At 40.5% G+C, this 18230-nt stretch overlaps 1 protein-coding gene across 2 annotated transcripts in view; it reads left to right on the top strand.

The window, feature by feature from the left end:
• arhgap42a (Rho GTPase activating protein 42a) overlaps nucleotides 1–18230 on the top strand; it is a 415782-nt gene that overhangs the window by 231976 nt on the left and 165576 nt on the right. For both annotated transcript variants that reach the window (XM_039744345.1, XM_039744346.1), the window contains one exon: nucleotides 11731–11802. In XM_039744345.1, the coding sequence (XP_039600279.1) occupies nucleotides 11731–11802 (72 nt within the window). The remainder of the gene's footprint in view (nucleotides 1–11730; nucleotides 11803–18230) is intronic.

Genomic DNA, 18230 nt, shown 5'->3' with positions numbered 1-18230 from the left:
CATTAGTGTTAACATAAATTTTGACTCACCCTGTATATATATATATATATATATATATATATATATATATATATATATATATATATATATATATATATAATGGATGGCCGGCCATTTATCCCGCCAATACCCCAAGCCGCCAGGTGGAGCCCTCCTTGCAGCGTGGAGGTCCCCAGAAGACCAGCAGGGCATCATGGACATTGGAGTTTTATGCAAAGCCCTGCTGGATGCCGTGGGGCCACAGGAGGGAGCTGCAGGAGGACCGAGGGTTTTCGTGCCCTGTGACCCGGAGGTTCGTCACAGGAATAGCGACGGACTTCGGGTTGAAGAAAGGGACGATTTACCCTGACCCGGAAGGAAAAGGACTTGTGGACTATTGGGCAGAAACACTTCCGGGTCAGGGATTATAAAAGGACTTTGGGAACTCACAGACAATGAGCTGAGCTGGGTGGAAGGGTGGCAACGCGTCTGGGAGCTGGAGGATTGGTTATTTGTTTATTATTGTATTATTGTGAGATTTATGAGTATTGTGGAGGAGAGTGTGCTTTGTGCACTGTGGAAGAGAAATAAAGTCAACATTTGGACTTTTACCTGGTGTCTGGAGTCGTGGACAGGGGTTCAAGGGAGCGAGGACGCCCCCTATCGTTCACAGTGGCGTAGTGGCAGGATACTCTAGCGCGCTTGCAGAGGACCTGAATCAAAATTTCTGTGGGAAACGAACCCCGAGAAGACTGCGGAATCAGGAATCACCACAGCATCGCCAAAACCGAAAAAACCGAGTCCAAAATGGGAAAAAAGAAGGGCAAGCAAAGCGACAACCCAGCGGGAGTGCCGTAGGTGCAATGGCCGACGCTCGGGAGGAGTTAAGGAGAGGCCTTACAAGTCCGGAGAAACCTCCAGGAAGCAACGATCCTCTAAGGTGCGTGCGGGAGCGACTTTAAAAATCCTTTTATTGTTTCTCACCTTGTCCCGTGCATGTACCTTGGAGATGACCACCTGGAGGCTCCGAGGGGAAAAGGAGACTGCCCGAAGGCGACGGCCTTCTCTTGTCGAAGCCAGAGCACCTAGAAATCGACTTCCGCATGATGGCAGCCGACGAGGGACACGGTAGCAAACCCGGTGCATCCTGGGAAGGAGGAGCTCCGCGTCCTGCTGTTTGCACCTTCGAGCCCGAAGAAACGGACTTGGTCTTTCCGGAGGGAAGGGGAGGCGGCGAGGCATCGCTCAAACCACAAGAAGGTAAGGAGGGTCGGGAAGTAGCTGATCGGGATGTCGCTAAAGTATTAAAGACAGACCGCAGTTGCCGAAGAAGGCAACTCGACCCTCCGAGAACTCCAAATCCCAGAAGCCTCCCGAGATTCCGGCCAGAGCACGTGCCTGAAGCGGGCGTGCTCATTGGCTCCCGGTCGGCAGGTAACACGAATGAGGAAATGAGTGTACTGCGGTCGAAATGAATAATTATTTAAACTTACGGGAGCTCGAAAAACTAATCGAGCCCGTAGCGAGTATTTTGCAGGTCCTGACGACCATTGAAAAGATCGTCGGGGATTTGGGAGCGGCAGCCAGAGAGCCGTTGGAGAAGGTGAGGGCCTACGTGCGGCGATTTGGTGAGGAGCCTCCCGTAATGAATGATGCGGCGATACAGGTAAGCGAGACCCGTATCGTATATAATAGAGGGACGCTGTGTGATCCGGGCCCGCGTTTAATAAGTAGCGGGTGCCAATACACGCGTACCCTACAAAAGAGGTCGGTACGTTAACGAGTGGTCGGCGGAAGGGCTAATCGATCCGGGGCAGCTAGACAGTGCTGACTCCGGAGCGAGGCAGCCCTGAAGACGCCGCCGTAATTTATAAAAGTAAAGGGGTGCAAACAGTAAAGGGTCTCTCTTTACTTAATAGAGAGACTCAGACTGTGGACAAGCCCCAGATTAAGCAGGAGATCCCGATAATAAAACGGGGGTCTCCTGACAAGAAAGGGAAAGAGTCAAAAAGAGAAAAAGCACCAGTAGAGGCGGCAGGGGTTTCTCTCCCAGCAAAAGGGGCGGACCTAACAGTTCCTTATTGTTTTCAGTCCCGTAGGGGAAGAATACCAGGAGGACAGAGGCAATGTTACGGTGCGAAGGTTGGGCCATATTTGGCGGAACTGTCCTTGGAGAGAGGGGGACAAGAGGTCAATTTGGAATAATATTCCCCCTAGGTTCTCCAGGGACCAAGATGTTCGTTTTAATCAAGGCTCAACCAGGACGTCCTCTTGGAGGAAGACTTCCTCTGGGGCAGGCCGCTCGAATAATAATTGCCGCTGGGGAATACTGTAATGGATGGCCGCCATTTATCCCGCCAATACCCCAAGCCGCCAGGTGGAGCCCTCCTTGCAGCGTGGAGGTCCCCAGAAGACCAGCAGGGCATCATGGACATTGGAGTTTTTATGCAAAGCCCTGCTGGATGCCGTGGGGCCACAGGAGGGAGCTGCAGGGAGGACCGAGGGTTTTAGGTGCCCTGTGACCGGAGGTTCGTCACAGGAATAGCGACGGACTTCCGGGTTGAAGAAAGGGACGATTTACCCTGACCCGGAAGGAAAAGGACTTGTGGACTATTGGGCAGAAACACTTCCGGGTCAGGGATTATAAAAGGACTTTGGGAACTCACAGACAATGAGCTGAGCTGGGTGGAAGGGTGGCAACGCGTCTGGGAGCTGGAGGATTGGTTATTTGTTTATTATTGTATTATTGTGAGATTTATGAGTATTGTGGAGGAGAGTGTGCTTTGTGCACTGTGGAAGAGAAATAAAGTCAACATTTGGACTTTACCTGGTGTCTGGAGTCGTGGACAGGGGTTCAAGGGAGCGAGCCCCCTATCGTTCACAATATGTTCCATTCAATGTATGTTGCATTCATTGACTTTTTGAGTATGCTGTTGATATTGTATTACTGTCACTAGTCTGAAGAAGAAATTCCATATTAAGCATCAACTGGATGTTCCTAATTAACCATTGTATATGACTCTGCCAATGGACCTCAGACATTGTTGTCTTGCGTTAAACATATCATCTGTATTTTTATATGTTGCATGTATTTAGTCAAAAGAAGATTATCACTCTTGTGTTTTTATTACATTCCTTTACTTGCTTCATATTTTATTATTATATTATTATTGGACACATTTTGACAAAAAAGGGTAGACACCTAATAAATTGGTAATAATGATGCCCTCCTACATTTGATTTTTGAATACATGCAGATTTTCAAAATATGAATTAAATCCACCTGATACCTGAATAAGCCAATATATTGCCACAATAACACTCTGGCAATAACTATTAAAGTTAATTTTACCCTTAATTTCTATTTGAAGCTAAAATTATGAGGAAAAGAGCTTTGAATAACCAACCTAGAACCTTTTCTGGCTGCAAGGAAACCAGAAAAAGGTATTCTGTAACTATAAAAATATGCACTTCTCTTGATTTATGGCTAAGGATTGTTCACATTTATAATAGAAAGCACTTGAGAAAGCAAAAGGGGGTGTTAAATGGGAAAAATCATATAATGCCAGAGTTAGAAACTGCTAAAATTAGACATGTTATGATGAGTATGCTAGAAGGCTCAATTCCCCGTTCATCAACCACACTCAAAGTACAGAATAACTCTCTAAATAATACCAAGTGCTCTGCGACTGGAGACAGCTCAGCACAATAACAAAAGAAGTGTGTTGTCTGAACATGAATGGCGAGAAGGATATTTCTTCACAAATTACTACCCACACCGCACTCTGCAGCTGGCACGTAGCCTCTTTCCAGCATTTGCTTTGCAATCTTCTTTTTCTGTCACATGTCAGCATTAATAATACAAGGTTTTTGTGTTCCTATTTCTCCTCTCTTCATGATTTATGAATGTTTTACTTTTTATATCGTTTAAGTAATCATGAAAAACATTATTATATTAGCATCTTTAAATAAAATGCATTATTATATCTGACATGTCCTAAAGAAGTGTCTATAACATGCATACTGGGTTTCTATCTATCTATCTATCTATCTATCTATCTATCTATCTATCTATCTATCTATCTATCTATCATTATAAACTTCAATGTTTCTATTGTGTTTTAATGGACCTTGCAGATCTTTCCACTATATCTATCTCTTTTCTAAACCCTCTTCCTCGGCTCACACAGACTCACATTTGCTTACCCTAAGCCATTGTAGAGTCACCAGTCTTCATTACGGTATGTCTCTGAAATGTTGGTGAAGCCCAGAGTTCCAGTAGTTAATCGGCACAAGAGAGCACATGCAAAGTCCACACAGAAGGAACCATGGCTTGAACCCAGACTGTGGCAACACATGCAAAGATCTATTGTGACTATATGCAGAGTATGGAATGTATTTGTGAAAAAAAAAAAATGGCTTATTGCCCAATGAGTGTAACAGGCTTCAATTAAGCAATTCAGCCCCCTAACAGAAGCTGTAATGGCGGCTTGGACCTAATAAAGTTGGCCTTTATATCTAATGGTTGCAAGGCTTGTTTTCTGTACTCTACAGAGGAGAGAGCTGCAACTTCTATGACTTTAATTTGCATCCGGGCATAGGAAAAAGCTTGTGACAGTAAAGTGCTGGCTTTAACGCACAAAGTTATAACAACAACAAGAGTCGCTAAATAAGCCCTGATGTATAATTATATTGTTGCCCTATTTACCCAAGGAAGCACAAGCATTTTCCTTTAACTGCTTCCTCCTGCTACGTTTACAAATACTGGCTTATTTTCTTCCCTGCCATCATTGCTGCCTCAAAGCTCAAGTCCAAAAGACTCTGGCTACTTTTGAATATTTGCCTAAAGTCAGTTTTTGCATCATCTCTGACAGCTGCAGTTTTTTGGAGCCCTTCGTATTGCCAAGTAAGTTAAAAAGACACAGAGTGTGATTTAAATGCATTTGTTTGCATTTTTATGTGCATAATGCTAGCCAGACAGAATGCATCCAACTTACCTCCTCGAGAGAAATAAAGGATGAACTTTACAGCAAGAGCTTGAACCTCTAAGTCCCCACAGCATCCAATAATACAGGATACCACTTTCTTTCTGATTTCTTAATATGAGACTCTAATGCAAATTTGCTGGTAATAAACATGTATAAAGACATGTATCTAAACCTACCATTTCTTTTGTCAGAGGAGGATTCTAGACATTGCGTTTGTAGATTTACAGTTTTAGAAAGTCATTATTTTCATGTGCAAAGAGTACAGTAAAATTCTCACTTGCATGTGTAATAAAAATGCAACACATTGTTACTCTCTGCCACCATAATTAGTGAGTATAACTACTTTACCTGGAAACTTCTATCTACTTTTCCAGAACAGTCTCAGAACATGTGTGTCATAACCTGGAAGTACAGAAGAATACTGATCAGCCTGTGGCTGCACTTTCTTAGGATTTTAGTTGACTTCGGTTTCTGGAGTGAGTTTTTAGTTTGTTTTTTTATGTGATTGAATTTTCAATTTTGAGTTCAATGTGACTGAAATGTTGATCACTGCCTGCATGTGTTCATGTTGTGGCTGTTTGGTTTTATTAGGGGATGCAACTTAATTCCAATCACCTTCTGGATGTGACCATAAAGTTAAGCATTTTATTGTGTTGTAAATGGCTCTTATGCCTTAGATTCATTTTGATAGTCCACATTTCTAAGTGTTCTAATCCTTAACTCCACTTGTTGAGCCCCTTCAATTATTCACATTCACATTCAAATCATGATTAGAAGCCCTCTATAAATTTTAGACCTGTGAGGTGTTTTTTTTCACTCTGGAAAGGATTTATGGTTTATGATATAAAATTTTTTAACTGAGTTATCAACTGTTTCTTTAATTAATTTATTTAAAATTCAAAACTATTACTGTCAATTGAGCTTTTTACATTCATTTTTGGACAAGTTCCATTCCCTCTCTTCAGACCACCAGAGAGGAGGTACTGTGGTATACATAGGTAGATAGCCTGCAGCTGTATGATGACATGTATTTTTTAAATTCTCTGCACAACAGAATAATACTTTAATCTATGAAGCTTTCCTTCGATATGATGTTCTCCCCAGTGCCTCCTGTGTGCCATTCTATTTAAAGGATCTGAAGTTTGCATTTAATGGATATTTGACACTTTGTCAGTATGTTAAAAATATATAAATATCCATTAAAATTGGAGGTTATAACCAGAGACAGTCGTGAAAAAAATGAGCCCCAATGCTTCCTTCTCAAATCTGATGGATTGGCGGCAGGAGACATGTGCTCTTCAGTGTAGCACCTCAGGATTTCCAAAGTCAAGCCAATGGGGACCTGAGCTAGGATTTGAAGGTGGACTGTACCTGTCAGCCGTCGTCTCCTCCATCTGTGAGGTCTAGATAGGATTAAGGTCGCCACACTGAGGTGCACATGTCTCCCACCACCAGTCCCTCTGTGTCCACAGGAACACTGCATTTTGGGCCACTCCTAATCCCAGGTAGGAACTCAGTAGGAGCACCCCTTCCACACCTTCTGGGTCGTATAACCCTGAGACTCACACCCGACCACCTGCCTCATTCAGTTCAGCACGGAGGCTCTTTCTATCTCTGTCTCTTATTTCTTCCTTCCTCTTCTTGCTTTAACCTCCTTTGTGTGTCTCTCCTCCCTTCTCTCTCACTGGCCAGATTATTTTCTCCTTTTGTCCCTCTTGCTGGCTCCCCCTTAAATGCCTCCATGGGCGCAGCACCTCAATCATGCACTGCAGAAAGCCGATGAAGCAATTGAGACTGACCTCATATGCAAGTGAGTCTCCCCCCAACTGCTTCACCAACCTCCCACAGTTGCGTGAGCACGCACACCCATGGAGATCGTGCTGGCCAATTAATTATTTATTTATCTAAACCGGGCTCCCGATTGTTAAGCTGTGGACATGTCATTCCACAAGAGCACTATACAAAAATACATGTAGTTGAATTAAATTGAAAACTTCAATTCTATATTATCCTAAATTGAATAAGGTAGCTTTGTAAAATGGATGGGTGACAATAAAATGAATAATTCAAGGTACAAGAGTAATGTTTACAATTGGTAAATGTTGATGTGTGTGTTGTGGCACCTAACTAACACTTTAATTAGGTTGGCTCACTTGTTCTGTAGTCATTAAATTAATGTAGTACCTCATTAAATAGAGCTATCCAGTGTTCTGTAGCACCCATGATCATTGCTAAACTCCTTTGTACTTCCTCTTGTTTGTTTAACAATAGCTTCTGTCACATGGAGTCATACCTTTTCTATCTGCCTTCTGTGAAACAGAGAAATGCTGCTGGGAGCCCTGTTTAACGTCCTATGGCACATCATATTCCAGTAACAGATACATATCTGAGGAAGCATTTTCTGTTTTCACATTCACCTGTGTCACTGCTTCTCTAGCACCTCAGAAATGTCCCTTTTTCTCCCAACCTGATAGGTATGATTTCCTTGGCTGTTGCAGTATTTTTCAGTTTATTTTTATGAAGGTTGCATATATTTGTAGACAGTCTTTGTAGAGAGTCTTTGGCTGAAAAACAATTTTTGGATTAATTTCCAGAGCGTAATCATTTGTGATACTAAATCCATATTTTTATGATTTATTTTGCTTTATAGTAAACAGCAACCAAAATGAAAATGCATGGTTACATAAAGGTTAGTGATGCTGCTTCTTCTATCTCGAGTTCTTGGTTCAGTTTCCTGCCTCATCATTATCTTGTATAGTGTGTATAGTGTGCACAATCTCTTCATCGCTGCATAGGAGCTTCTTTGGTGTTTTCCATATCCAAGAGACGTGTCGGTTAAATTGAATGTCATGATTAAATCAGTCAGACTTGTCACAAAATGAAGACCAACAGTATCTGCGGCACCAGTCCATGGCAAGACACACTCATAACACAATTTTAAAAAATTAAGATTTGACATGAAGTCATTTTGTGGCAGCCTAACTAGTTTGTAGCAAACAGTATATAGAGTGATGAACAACACTTGATGTGCTTGGCTGATTGATATGATCTTCATATTAGTCAACAGAATAATTTTGTTTTCATGAAGACTTGCAACCAATACTAGCTCTTGATTCTTCATCTTAAGCATTTTAACTTCCATTAAATACTTAGATAAGGCTCTGGCAGTCTGAAATTGTATCACGCACTTGTAACTGTAGGTGCATTTTATACATCACCAAAAACACATTTTCTTGGCAGAAGCAGAATTCTGCCACATTGTGTATGCTGTATACTTCATAATGAAAAAAATTGGTTATGCATCTGTTTAGTTCTCATCAAGGCAACTAAATGGTTTTATTAAAGGAAATTAATTCTTAATTCCTATCTTAATGGAGTTTTAGCAGTTTTGTTGAGTTTTACTATTTTGTGACTTTTCTCATATTCTGGAGAATTATATGCTTTTTTTGTAGTATGTTGTAAGTCAAGTTGGAGCACCACAATAAGGATTGCTAATGTGGAGGCAATACTCTTTATGAGAATTCTTATTAATCTGGTTTGGTTATTCTGGTTTGAGGGGCAGCCCAGTGCAACAATGGTTTACAGCTGCCATCTTACAGCTTCCGCATCTCCATAGTTGTCCATGTGGAGTTTCCAAGTTTTCCCTGAGTCTGTGTGAGTTCCCCAAAGGCGTGTAGATTCATTGATTATTCTAAATTGGTCCTTTTCGAATGTAAGTTGGTCCTGTTTTGGAATGACATGACCTTGAATTGGATTACTTGGATTTGAGAATGTTATGTTGTTCTGGTTTCATATTGAAGCACATTCATATTAAATGATTTGTATTTAATAATTGCTTTTATTCCACTTCCAACTCAGCTATTGAAGCCAATGCTAATTTTTAGCAATGCTAAAGTTTGAAATATATAAATATAAAAACAGAAACAATTTTAAGTGCTACTGGTGAGTTTTGCAGGGAATAGAGTCTGGCAGCATTGGGTATAGGGAAATAAGCGACTTCTAATCATGACTGTGCACACTCTCACACATTTACACTTTCAAATTTGGCTTCATTAATCTAGTTAATGTGCCCAGCTTGAGTATATTGGAGTAAACCAAAGTATCCAAAGAAAGACCAATGCAGATGTTGGGAGACCTTGCAAACAGCATACAGGTGATCATGGAGCTGGGAATTAAGCTCAAGTATCTGGAGCTATGAGGTGGCAGGGCTAAGCACTGTCTGTTTTATTTTTTTTAACAGTAACAGGTAAAAATGTAATACAAATATATATATTGCTCCTGCGTATACCTGTAATATACTGCATCTCTTTGTGTGAATCAGTGAGTTTGCCTAAGTGTGATTTTTGAATTTTAACTGCTGTTTTGGATTCGTCAATGAAGAACGAAAGTAGGCAATAATAAAAGAGGCATTTTGTCTCCTGCTGTGCGTCTTCTAAAATAGAGAAAGTAATCCAGTGGCAGTAACATATGTTGAAGGAAAGAAATTCTGACAAAAAATATTTTAAAAAGTGTAGCTTAATTCATGACAAGATAAAATGTTTGGGCATTTTCTTTGAAATGAAAAAGTGCTGCCCTATTTTGGTATGTAATATGATGCAATATACTTTGGAATTTGATGCATTCACTTCAGTAGAGTGACAAGATCAGACATGCGAAGCGCTTGTAGTTATTGTTCTGTGACTGGAATATTCTGTTTCAAATACAAACTAGCTTTGGAGTTGATCTTAGGAAGACATTTTTACCTAAAGAAAATTCCTATACTGTATTTAGACAACAATGAGCTAATCTGGCATCTTTTTTCTGGTTTCTTCTGTTGTAGAATCAGGCATCTGTCATAGAGTTTTTTCTTAGCTGATGCAATTGTCTTCCAATCAATCTGACATTTTGCCAAAGCCCAAAAGGAGTAGATTGGTCAGGTTACTCGTCACATTAAATACCACACACAAGATACAAAGAAGAAGAAAAGCTTGGGGAAACATTGGCAAGAGCAACTGTTTACGAATGGTACACTTGAGTATAAAAGGACAACTAACAATAATATATGCAGTATAAACAGCCATGCCAGCTGCTAAATAGGGACAGACTCTTTTAAATTAATAACTTGTATAGCCATAGTATAAATGATAAGAAATTTTTTGCACTTGAAGATGGAATGTCCTAAATATTTAAGCCCCGGTAGATAAATCCTGTATTTGCTAAAATAGTTTTGTGTATCCTTACTTTTATACAAAAAGCTACTTCTTGTGAGTTTTGTGTATTCATTAAAGCACAGTTCTTCAAGTAAATGAGGGCATTCATGCTGCTGATATCTTTGTACATTAGAAGAACAATTCTGAAGTAAAGCCTAAGCTTATCTAGTAACAAGTGCAGATACTTGGTGCAGAAGTCATAGTATTAGACACCATAATTATAGGTATGAAGGGTTAAGAATAACCAAGTGTTTCTTTAATGTGGGAAATTACATCCTTCACACCTTCTGCAATTGTGTGATGGCCAGTGTGATTTTCTGCACTGTGGTGTTCAGGGCTGAGTGTTCGCCAATCAACAAGTTAATTATAAGAGCAAGCTCAGTTATACGATGCACTCTGGACCCTATGGTTGTAGCAAAGGAGAGAGTTAAGACAAAACTGGGTGCCATTATGAACAATGCTACACACTCTCTCTCTGACACACTAACACTGGGTACTTTCAGCCAACAAATTATTCAGCAGAAGTTCATCAAGAAACACTACTGGGACTCATCTATTTTATTAAATTGTGCATATATATTTATTTATTTAATTACTCACATATCTCCCTGTTTATGTATTTATTTATTTTAAGAGCTTCTGTAAAAACATGAATTTCCGATGAGGGAAAATAAAGTTCTATCTATCTATCTATCTATCTATCTATCTATCTATCTATCTATCTATCTATCTATCTATCTATCTAAGTGTTCAAAGGACAGGCACATGAATCATCATGCATAAGTATACTGTTCATATATATGCAGATCTTTTCATTTTCATCAAAAAGCTTCTTTCTTTTGATATACCAAAAGGCAAACAAGTTCTGACAAGAGCTAAATTTTTATGCATAATGAACAATTTATTTTCAGGGGTGTTTACTGCTATGTACAAATAGACACAAATCAAAACTCCATCATAGAATTCATCATAAAAATTGAAACTGTTAAGTGTGATGTATACAATATATGTGTATGGATCAATATAGAGGAGGGGTGGAATAAATTTGGGCAAATCATACTCTCTTGTGGGAACTGAGTGCTTTCTCCTTTGGCTGGTGATTCAATATCAGCTGAATTTTGTGTTGTGCATCATTTACCAGAGGCTTTACAATGGATAAATGCAAACGATTTTTTTTGTCCATAGAGACTTTTGCTTGTGGAATTCTATTACTTTCCTATTTGACTCTGATAATTTGTAATCTTCTGTAGGAGACAACTGACAATTATTTTTCTTAACTTGTTAATGACTCAGTTAGTCTCCCTAATTGGTTTAATGATTTAATTCTGTTGCAATGGGGTGTCAAAGGCTAAATATCTGGCGGATTCAAATCTTGATAGTTAGAAGTTAGCTTTTCAGACAGAAAGCTGCTACAGTAGGGGTGCTTATGTTATGTATTTTTCCACCACAAAAACGTAACTGGATTTCTGATTTTAATTAATGCATTAGTTTGGTAACAAATCAAGTATTTTAAAAAGGTGCTTACAATTAATCCATTCCAATTGTCAAGTGTCCCATTTTTCTCTTTGATACAGATCCAAAATGCAGATGATGTCCTTATTGGGCCATTGGAGAAGTTTCGCAAAGATCAAATTGGTGTTGCTAAAGTAAGTCATACATTCTTAACCTCCCCTTCCAGTAACAACTTATGTTTTCATTTCTTTTCCACACAATATTGTTTTGCCTTCAATAAGAAGCCAACAGTGTACAAATAAATGATTAAAAACAGTACTTCACATCTAACGTAATAATATAATTATAGTAAGCAGCATATACTCTCACTGGTCACTTTATTAGGTACACCTGATCAACTGCTTGTTAATGCAAATAACTAATCAGCCAATCACATGGCTGCAGCTCAATGCATTTAGGCATATAGACATCGTCAAGATGACCCGGTGAAGTTCAAATTGAGTGTCAGAATGGGGAAGAAGGGTGATTTAAGTGACTTTGAATGTGTCATGGTTGTTGGTGCCAGATGGCCTGGTCTGAGTATTTCAGAAACTGCTGATCTACTGGGATTTTCATGCACAACTATCACTAGGGTTTAAAGAGAATGGTTGGAAAAAGGAAAATATCCAGTGAACGGGAGTTATCTGGGCAAAAATGCCTTGTTGATGCCAGAGGTCACAGGAGAATGGTCCATCTGGTTCAAGCAGATGGAAAGATAACAGTAACTCAAGTAACCTCTCATTACAACTGAGATAGGCAGGAGATCATCTCTGAATGCACAACATGTCGAAGCTTGAAGCAGAGGGGCTGCAACAGTAGGAGACCACACCAGGTGCCCCCCCTGTGAGCTAAGAACAAGCAACTGAGGCAACAATTTGCATGGGATCACCAAAATTGGACAAGAGAAGATTGGAAAATGTTGCCTGCTCTGATGAATCTCGATTTCTGCTGTGACATTAGAGTCAAAGTATATGAAAGTGTGGATCCATTCTGTCTTGTATATGGATACTGGCGGTGGTGTAATGGTGTCGGGGATATTTTCTTGGCACACTTTGGGACCCTTAGTACCAAATGAGAATCATTTACATGCCACAGTACCTGTGTATTGTTGCTGACCATGCCTATCCCTTTATGACCACAGTGTACCCATCTTCTGATGATTTCTTCCATAAGTATAACACACCATGTAACATGTACTCAAATGGCCTCCACAATCACCAGATCTCAATCCAACAGAGCACCTTTGAGATGTGGTGGAATGGGAGTTTCACATCATGGATGTGTAGTTGACAAATCCACAGCAAATGTGGGATGCTATCATGGCAATATGGGCCAAAATCCCTGACAAATATTTCAAGCATTTAGTTGAATCTATGCCACAAAGAATTACAACAGTTCTGAAGGCAAAAGCAGGTAATGTAATCTTAGAGCTTTAGAAAGGTTTGGTAAAAGATTGATTTCAGTCTCTTCAATCGATATATTTATTAAAAGTACACTCTTAAAAATAATGGTTCTTTAATGGCATTTTATGTTTTTTTTATTGGGTTCTTTATTTGGGTTTTGTGGTTTCTCGTAGAACTATCGCTTGACAAAGCACCATTTCATTCTGGGAAGAGTTCTCTGCATGTGACATTGGTTCTTTGTGCTTTGAAAACCTAGCTTTTATGTAAAAAAAATGAAATCTTTAATGTTTGGTAGACTACCTAGCAGGACACTGACAGATTTAAAAAAACAAAAGCCTGTGCTTTTGTATGAAGCAAGAGTCCTTTTAAAATAATAATCCTATTGGTATTTCGCAAACCTGTTACTGTTTATGCAGTTATTTTGTGTATGGAGCCAGTTATGGACCTAAATAAATAATGGTTCTTTTTGGAACTTCATATGAATGGGCCTTTGGAAACCAAAAATGGTTCTCCTCTGGCATTGCTCTGAAGTATTACTCTGGCACCTTTATTTTTAAGATGTATTTATAAAACTATTAATTTTTCAAATTGAAGTTTATAAGTGTATTCAGATTTAAGAAAAATCACTAACATTGTGCCATATTGTTTTACTAAAAGCATTACCAAAGGTATTAAATTAATCTTCATACTAAATCTTCCATGCTGAAGTTCAGTGAAGTCAATAAATCTTTATAAATAATTTGTTGCCCATTTTGCTTCAGCCCTTGCTTCACATTAGACTCCTGAGTAAGTAGGTAAATGGACAATTCTGGAAAAACACATTCCACATTCATACTTAATGAGTGCGGGTGGAGCAGCAAAGAACACCTCATGGGGCAGATGTCACCCTGACCTACTGAGCATTCACAATTAAGCCAGTCCCAGTCTGTAGTCCCAGTAGTGCAGATACAGTAGTGTTACATTTAGGTCTGGGGATTTATGTTGGGCATCACACTTTGGATCAGATCCAAATGTAATTTTATCAGCTGTTGATATTCTGATATGCTGTGTTTTTTGTAGTAGGAGTGTAGCTTTTGTTACCTATATGAGCTCAGGGTTATTATAATCTGAATCTTTCATAATTTTACTAGTGTGTTATTTCTGCATGTTTTTTTAATTCTTTTTACATTTGTATTAGCAATTTGGAATGTGCAGAATTTATATCTGCTCTATAACTATTTTTCAGATTTATTTTTGAAGATATTCATATTTTTCACGTCTTTCTCGACTCCATTTCTTTTCTTTATTGGTGTCGCCATTTTTTTGTGCTGGTTGCTATGCTAACTAGCTCGGGCAGCACAATGTGTTGCTTCATTGACGCAACCACATAAAGGTCAGCCCCAAGGATTCCTGGGTTATCCGTTATTTGGATTAAAAACAAAAGATCCCATTCATTTGGCAGGTGTTTTGTAGTGAATTTACTTTATTCTGAATCTTTGCAATAATTATTATGGTAATTATTCTCAGTTATGATTTGTATTTTGATGAAAGACAGGAAGGCTTGGTTCTTGGTTACATATCGCCTATTGGTCCTTTTCTAAAAAAGAAGAAATCTGCCTTCACTTGAGTATAAACAGAATAACAACCTATTCAAAGACAACTATAACTCACTCCCCACCAGAGGAAATGCTTTTTAACCATTGATTAAATGCTATTAGTTATGGAGAGTGACATGCAGACAAATAAAAGGACAACAGAAATCATAATTTTTAAAGGCCTACAAACAACCAATTTAATATAAACCTATATAGATATATTCATCATTTATTACAAATGATCTAAACAGCCCATTTAACACAAATAAACAGGTATATTTATCAATTTATTGCAGGTGAAATTTAAGCTTAAATATAAAGTTCATATATTTCATAGTTTTTGGATTATTAATTCTATTAAATTTATTACACCTAGTCTTGATTGAGTGAAGCCATATATTGAACTAGAAGGAAGAAAAGTAAACAGAGTGAGCACATGGTGTTATAGGTTGAAAAAGAACATGATAACTCTATGTTTCAGTTTGCCAAAACTGAACAAATTCATAATAAGAAGGTGATAAACTTCCTTCAGATGCATTGTTTTCAGGGTCTGGTTGAGTTACTCCAAACACAGTGCATTGACCAGGGATGATAAAAAGCAGTTCAGCCAGATATTCTTTAGTATAAAAATCTACAAACTCAGCTGACTCAAACTGAGCTCAATTATTAGTGGCCCCAAAAACTGGAAGAAATGTTATATTGGTGTTAAGTGGAAGTATGGTATCTCTTACAAAGAAACCACTTGTTCTGTATATTGTAAAACGATTGGAGCACCTCCAGTTTGTTTCTACTTTCTCAGAATGAACTCCAGAAATCCATAGGCTCAACCTGCTTTCTGATTAGAGCCAACTATAAACTCCCCATTGCTACTCACTACCACCCAAGCTTAAGAATTAATTCAAAGTTCAGTGATGGTCTTTATGGCTAAGGAGATAGCAGACTAGAGCCCCCTCTAATAGCTTGCGTTGTCTGTGCAATCCATTTGCTTCTGTAGTGCTTGAAGGGTTATGTTTCCAAGGTAATACCTCAGCTGTCCATTTCCATAAAGGCACACTACCCACTACCAGTCACCAGTTGGGATGCAGAAAAATGCCTTGACTGATCTCACCCTTAAATTAATAACTTTTTCAACTTCCCCAGCTAGGCACCATTTGCTGCCACAGGTTGGTTTTAATGCATCCTGCCAGCCATCCATATTGTTTCTTTCTGTCTCTTGACAGAGGAATTAAACACCTCCAGAAATGTTTTGGTTGCCTATCCTCTATTGTTCTGAGGAAAAATTGGACCTTTCCGTCTTGGGTAAAAGTGTCTTTCTTGTTTTGGTGCTTTTCAATCACTGAAACTCAACACCATGCCTAACATAGTCAGCAACACCACTGGTTGCTCCTGCCTTCCCACAATGATGTATCTATTTACTCTTTTATTTGCAAACATGGCTCTCTCATGGAGGTTATGAGGAGGAATGTTCCTATTTCTTTGATATCTTGTTTCCAATCCATGGTCAGTAGTCAACCTAATACAAATATTTTTAGATGTGGAACGAAGCTGCAGTACTTAGAGACAGTTCATAAGGACATGGGCAGAATGTACAAAGTCCACAGAAACATTGGCTAGGCTAGAAAAAGAACCTGGGCATGCAGAGCTGTGAGGTAGCAGTGCTAAACATTATATGTCCATGCTGGTACATTTTCTTGTACTTTATATATCCATCCATCCATCCATCCATCCATCCATCCTCTTCTGCTTATCCAAGATTGGGTCGCGGGACAGCAGCTTGAGCAGAGATACTCACACTTCCCTCTTCCCAGTCACTTCTTCTAGCTCTTCCCGGGGAATCCTGAGGCGTTCCCAGGTCAGCCGAGAGACATAGTCCCTCCAGCGTGTCATGGGTCTTCCCCGGGGCCTCCTCCTGGTTAGACATGTCCGGAACACCTCACCAGGGAGGCGTCCAGGAGGCATCCTGATCAGTGGCCCGAGCCACCTCATCTGACTACTCTCGATGCGGAGGAGCAGCGGCTCTACTCTGAGCCCCTCCCGGATGACTGAGATTCTCACCCTATCTTTAAGGGAAAGCCCAGACACCCTGTGGAGGAAACTCATTTCAGCCACTTGTATTTGCGATCTCGTTCTTTCGGTCACTTCCCACAGCTTATGACCATAGGTGAGGGTAGGAACGTAGACCTTACGGCTCAGCTCCGTTTTCACCATGACAGACCGATGCAGAGCCCGCATCACTGCGGACACCGCACCGATCCGCCTGTCGATCTCACGCTCCATTCTTCCCACACACGTGAACAAGACCCCGAGATACTTGAACCAGTTGGGGCAGGATCTCACTCCCAACCCTGAGAGGGCACTCCACCCTTTTCCGGCTGAGGACCATGGTCTCGGATTTGGAGGTTCTGATTCCCATCCCAGCCGCTTCACACTCAGGTGCGAACCGATCCAGAGAGAGCTGATGAAGCAAACAGGACAACATCATCTGCAAAAAGCAGTGACTCAATCCTGAGTCCACCAAACTGGACCCTCTCAACACCCTGGCTGCGCCTAGAAATTCTGTCCATAAAAGTTATGAACAGAATCGGTGACAAAGGGCAGCCCTGGCGGAGTCCAACTTTCACTGGAAACGGATTTGACTTACTGCCAGTAATGCGGACCAAACTCTGAAATCGATTGTACAGGGACCAAACAGACCTTATCAGGTGTCCGGTACTGCATACTCTCGGAGTACCCCCACAAGATTCCCAGAGGGACACAGTTGAATGCCTTTTCCAAGTCCACAAAACACATGTAACTGGTTGGGCAAACTCCCATACACCCTCCACGACCCTGCTAAGGGTGTAGAGCTGGTCCACTGTTCCGTGACCAGGACGAAAACCACACTGTTCCTCCTGAATCTGAGGTTCGACTATCTGATGGACCCTCCTCTCTGGGACCCCCGAATAGACTTTTCCAGGGAGGCTGAGGAGTGTGATCCCTCTGTAGTTGGAACACACCCTTCGGTCCCCCTTCTTAAAGAGGGGGACCACTATCCCAGTCTGCCAATCCAGAGGCACTGGATGTCCATGCGATGTTGCGATGTTGCAGAGGCGTGTCAACCAACCAGCCAACCAAATGAACAAGCTTCAAGTTGGGGGGCAATAAGTATGCCCACACCCACTTGGTGCCTCTCACCGGGGGCAACTCCAGAGTGGTAGAGAGTCCAGCCCCTCTCAAGGTTCCAGAGTCTAAGCTGTGCGTCGAGGTGAGCCCGACACTATCTAGCCGGAACCTCTCGACCTCATGCACTAGCTCAGGATCTTTCACCTTTAGAGAGGTGACATTTCATGTCCCGAGCCAACTTCTGTAGCCGAGGATCGGACAGCCAAGGTCCCCGCCTTCGGCCACCACCGAACTCACACTGCACCCAACCTCTTTGGCCCCTCCCATAGGTGGTGACTTCATGGGAAGTGTACTGTATATATTTATCAAAGAATTAAAATGTATTTATTTTTACTTTGTAGCCCCATGTCCATGACAACTGAGTAGACCATAATTCCCTCTCTTTGAAATCATCTAAGATAGGACACGCTGCCCGAATCATCAATTTAACATAGTTGCTTTTGT

Source organism: Polypterus senegalus, chromosome 2, assembly GCF_016835505.1.
Source record: "Polypterus senegalus isolate Bchr_013 chromosome 2, ASM1683550v1, whole genome shotgun sequence".
NCBI classification, from domain to species: Eukaryota; Metazoa; Chordata; class Cladistia; order Polypteriformes; family Polypteridae; genus Polypterus; species Polypterus senegalus.
This window is presented reverse-complemented; position numbering and strand designations above follow the sequence as displayed.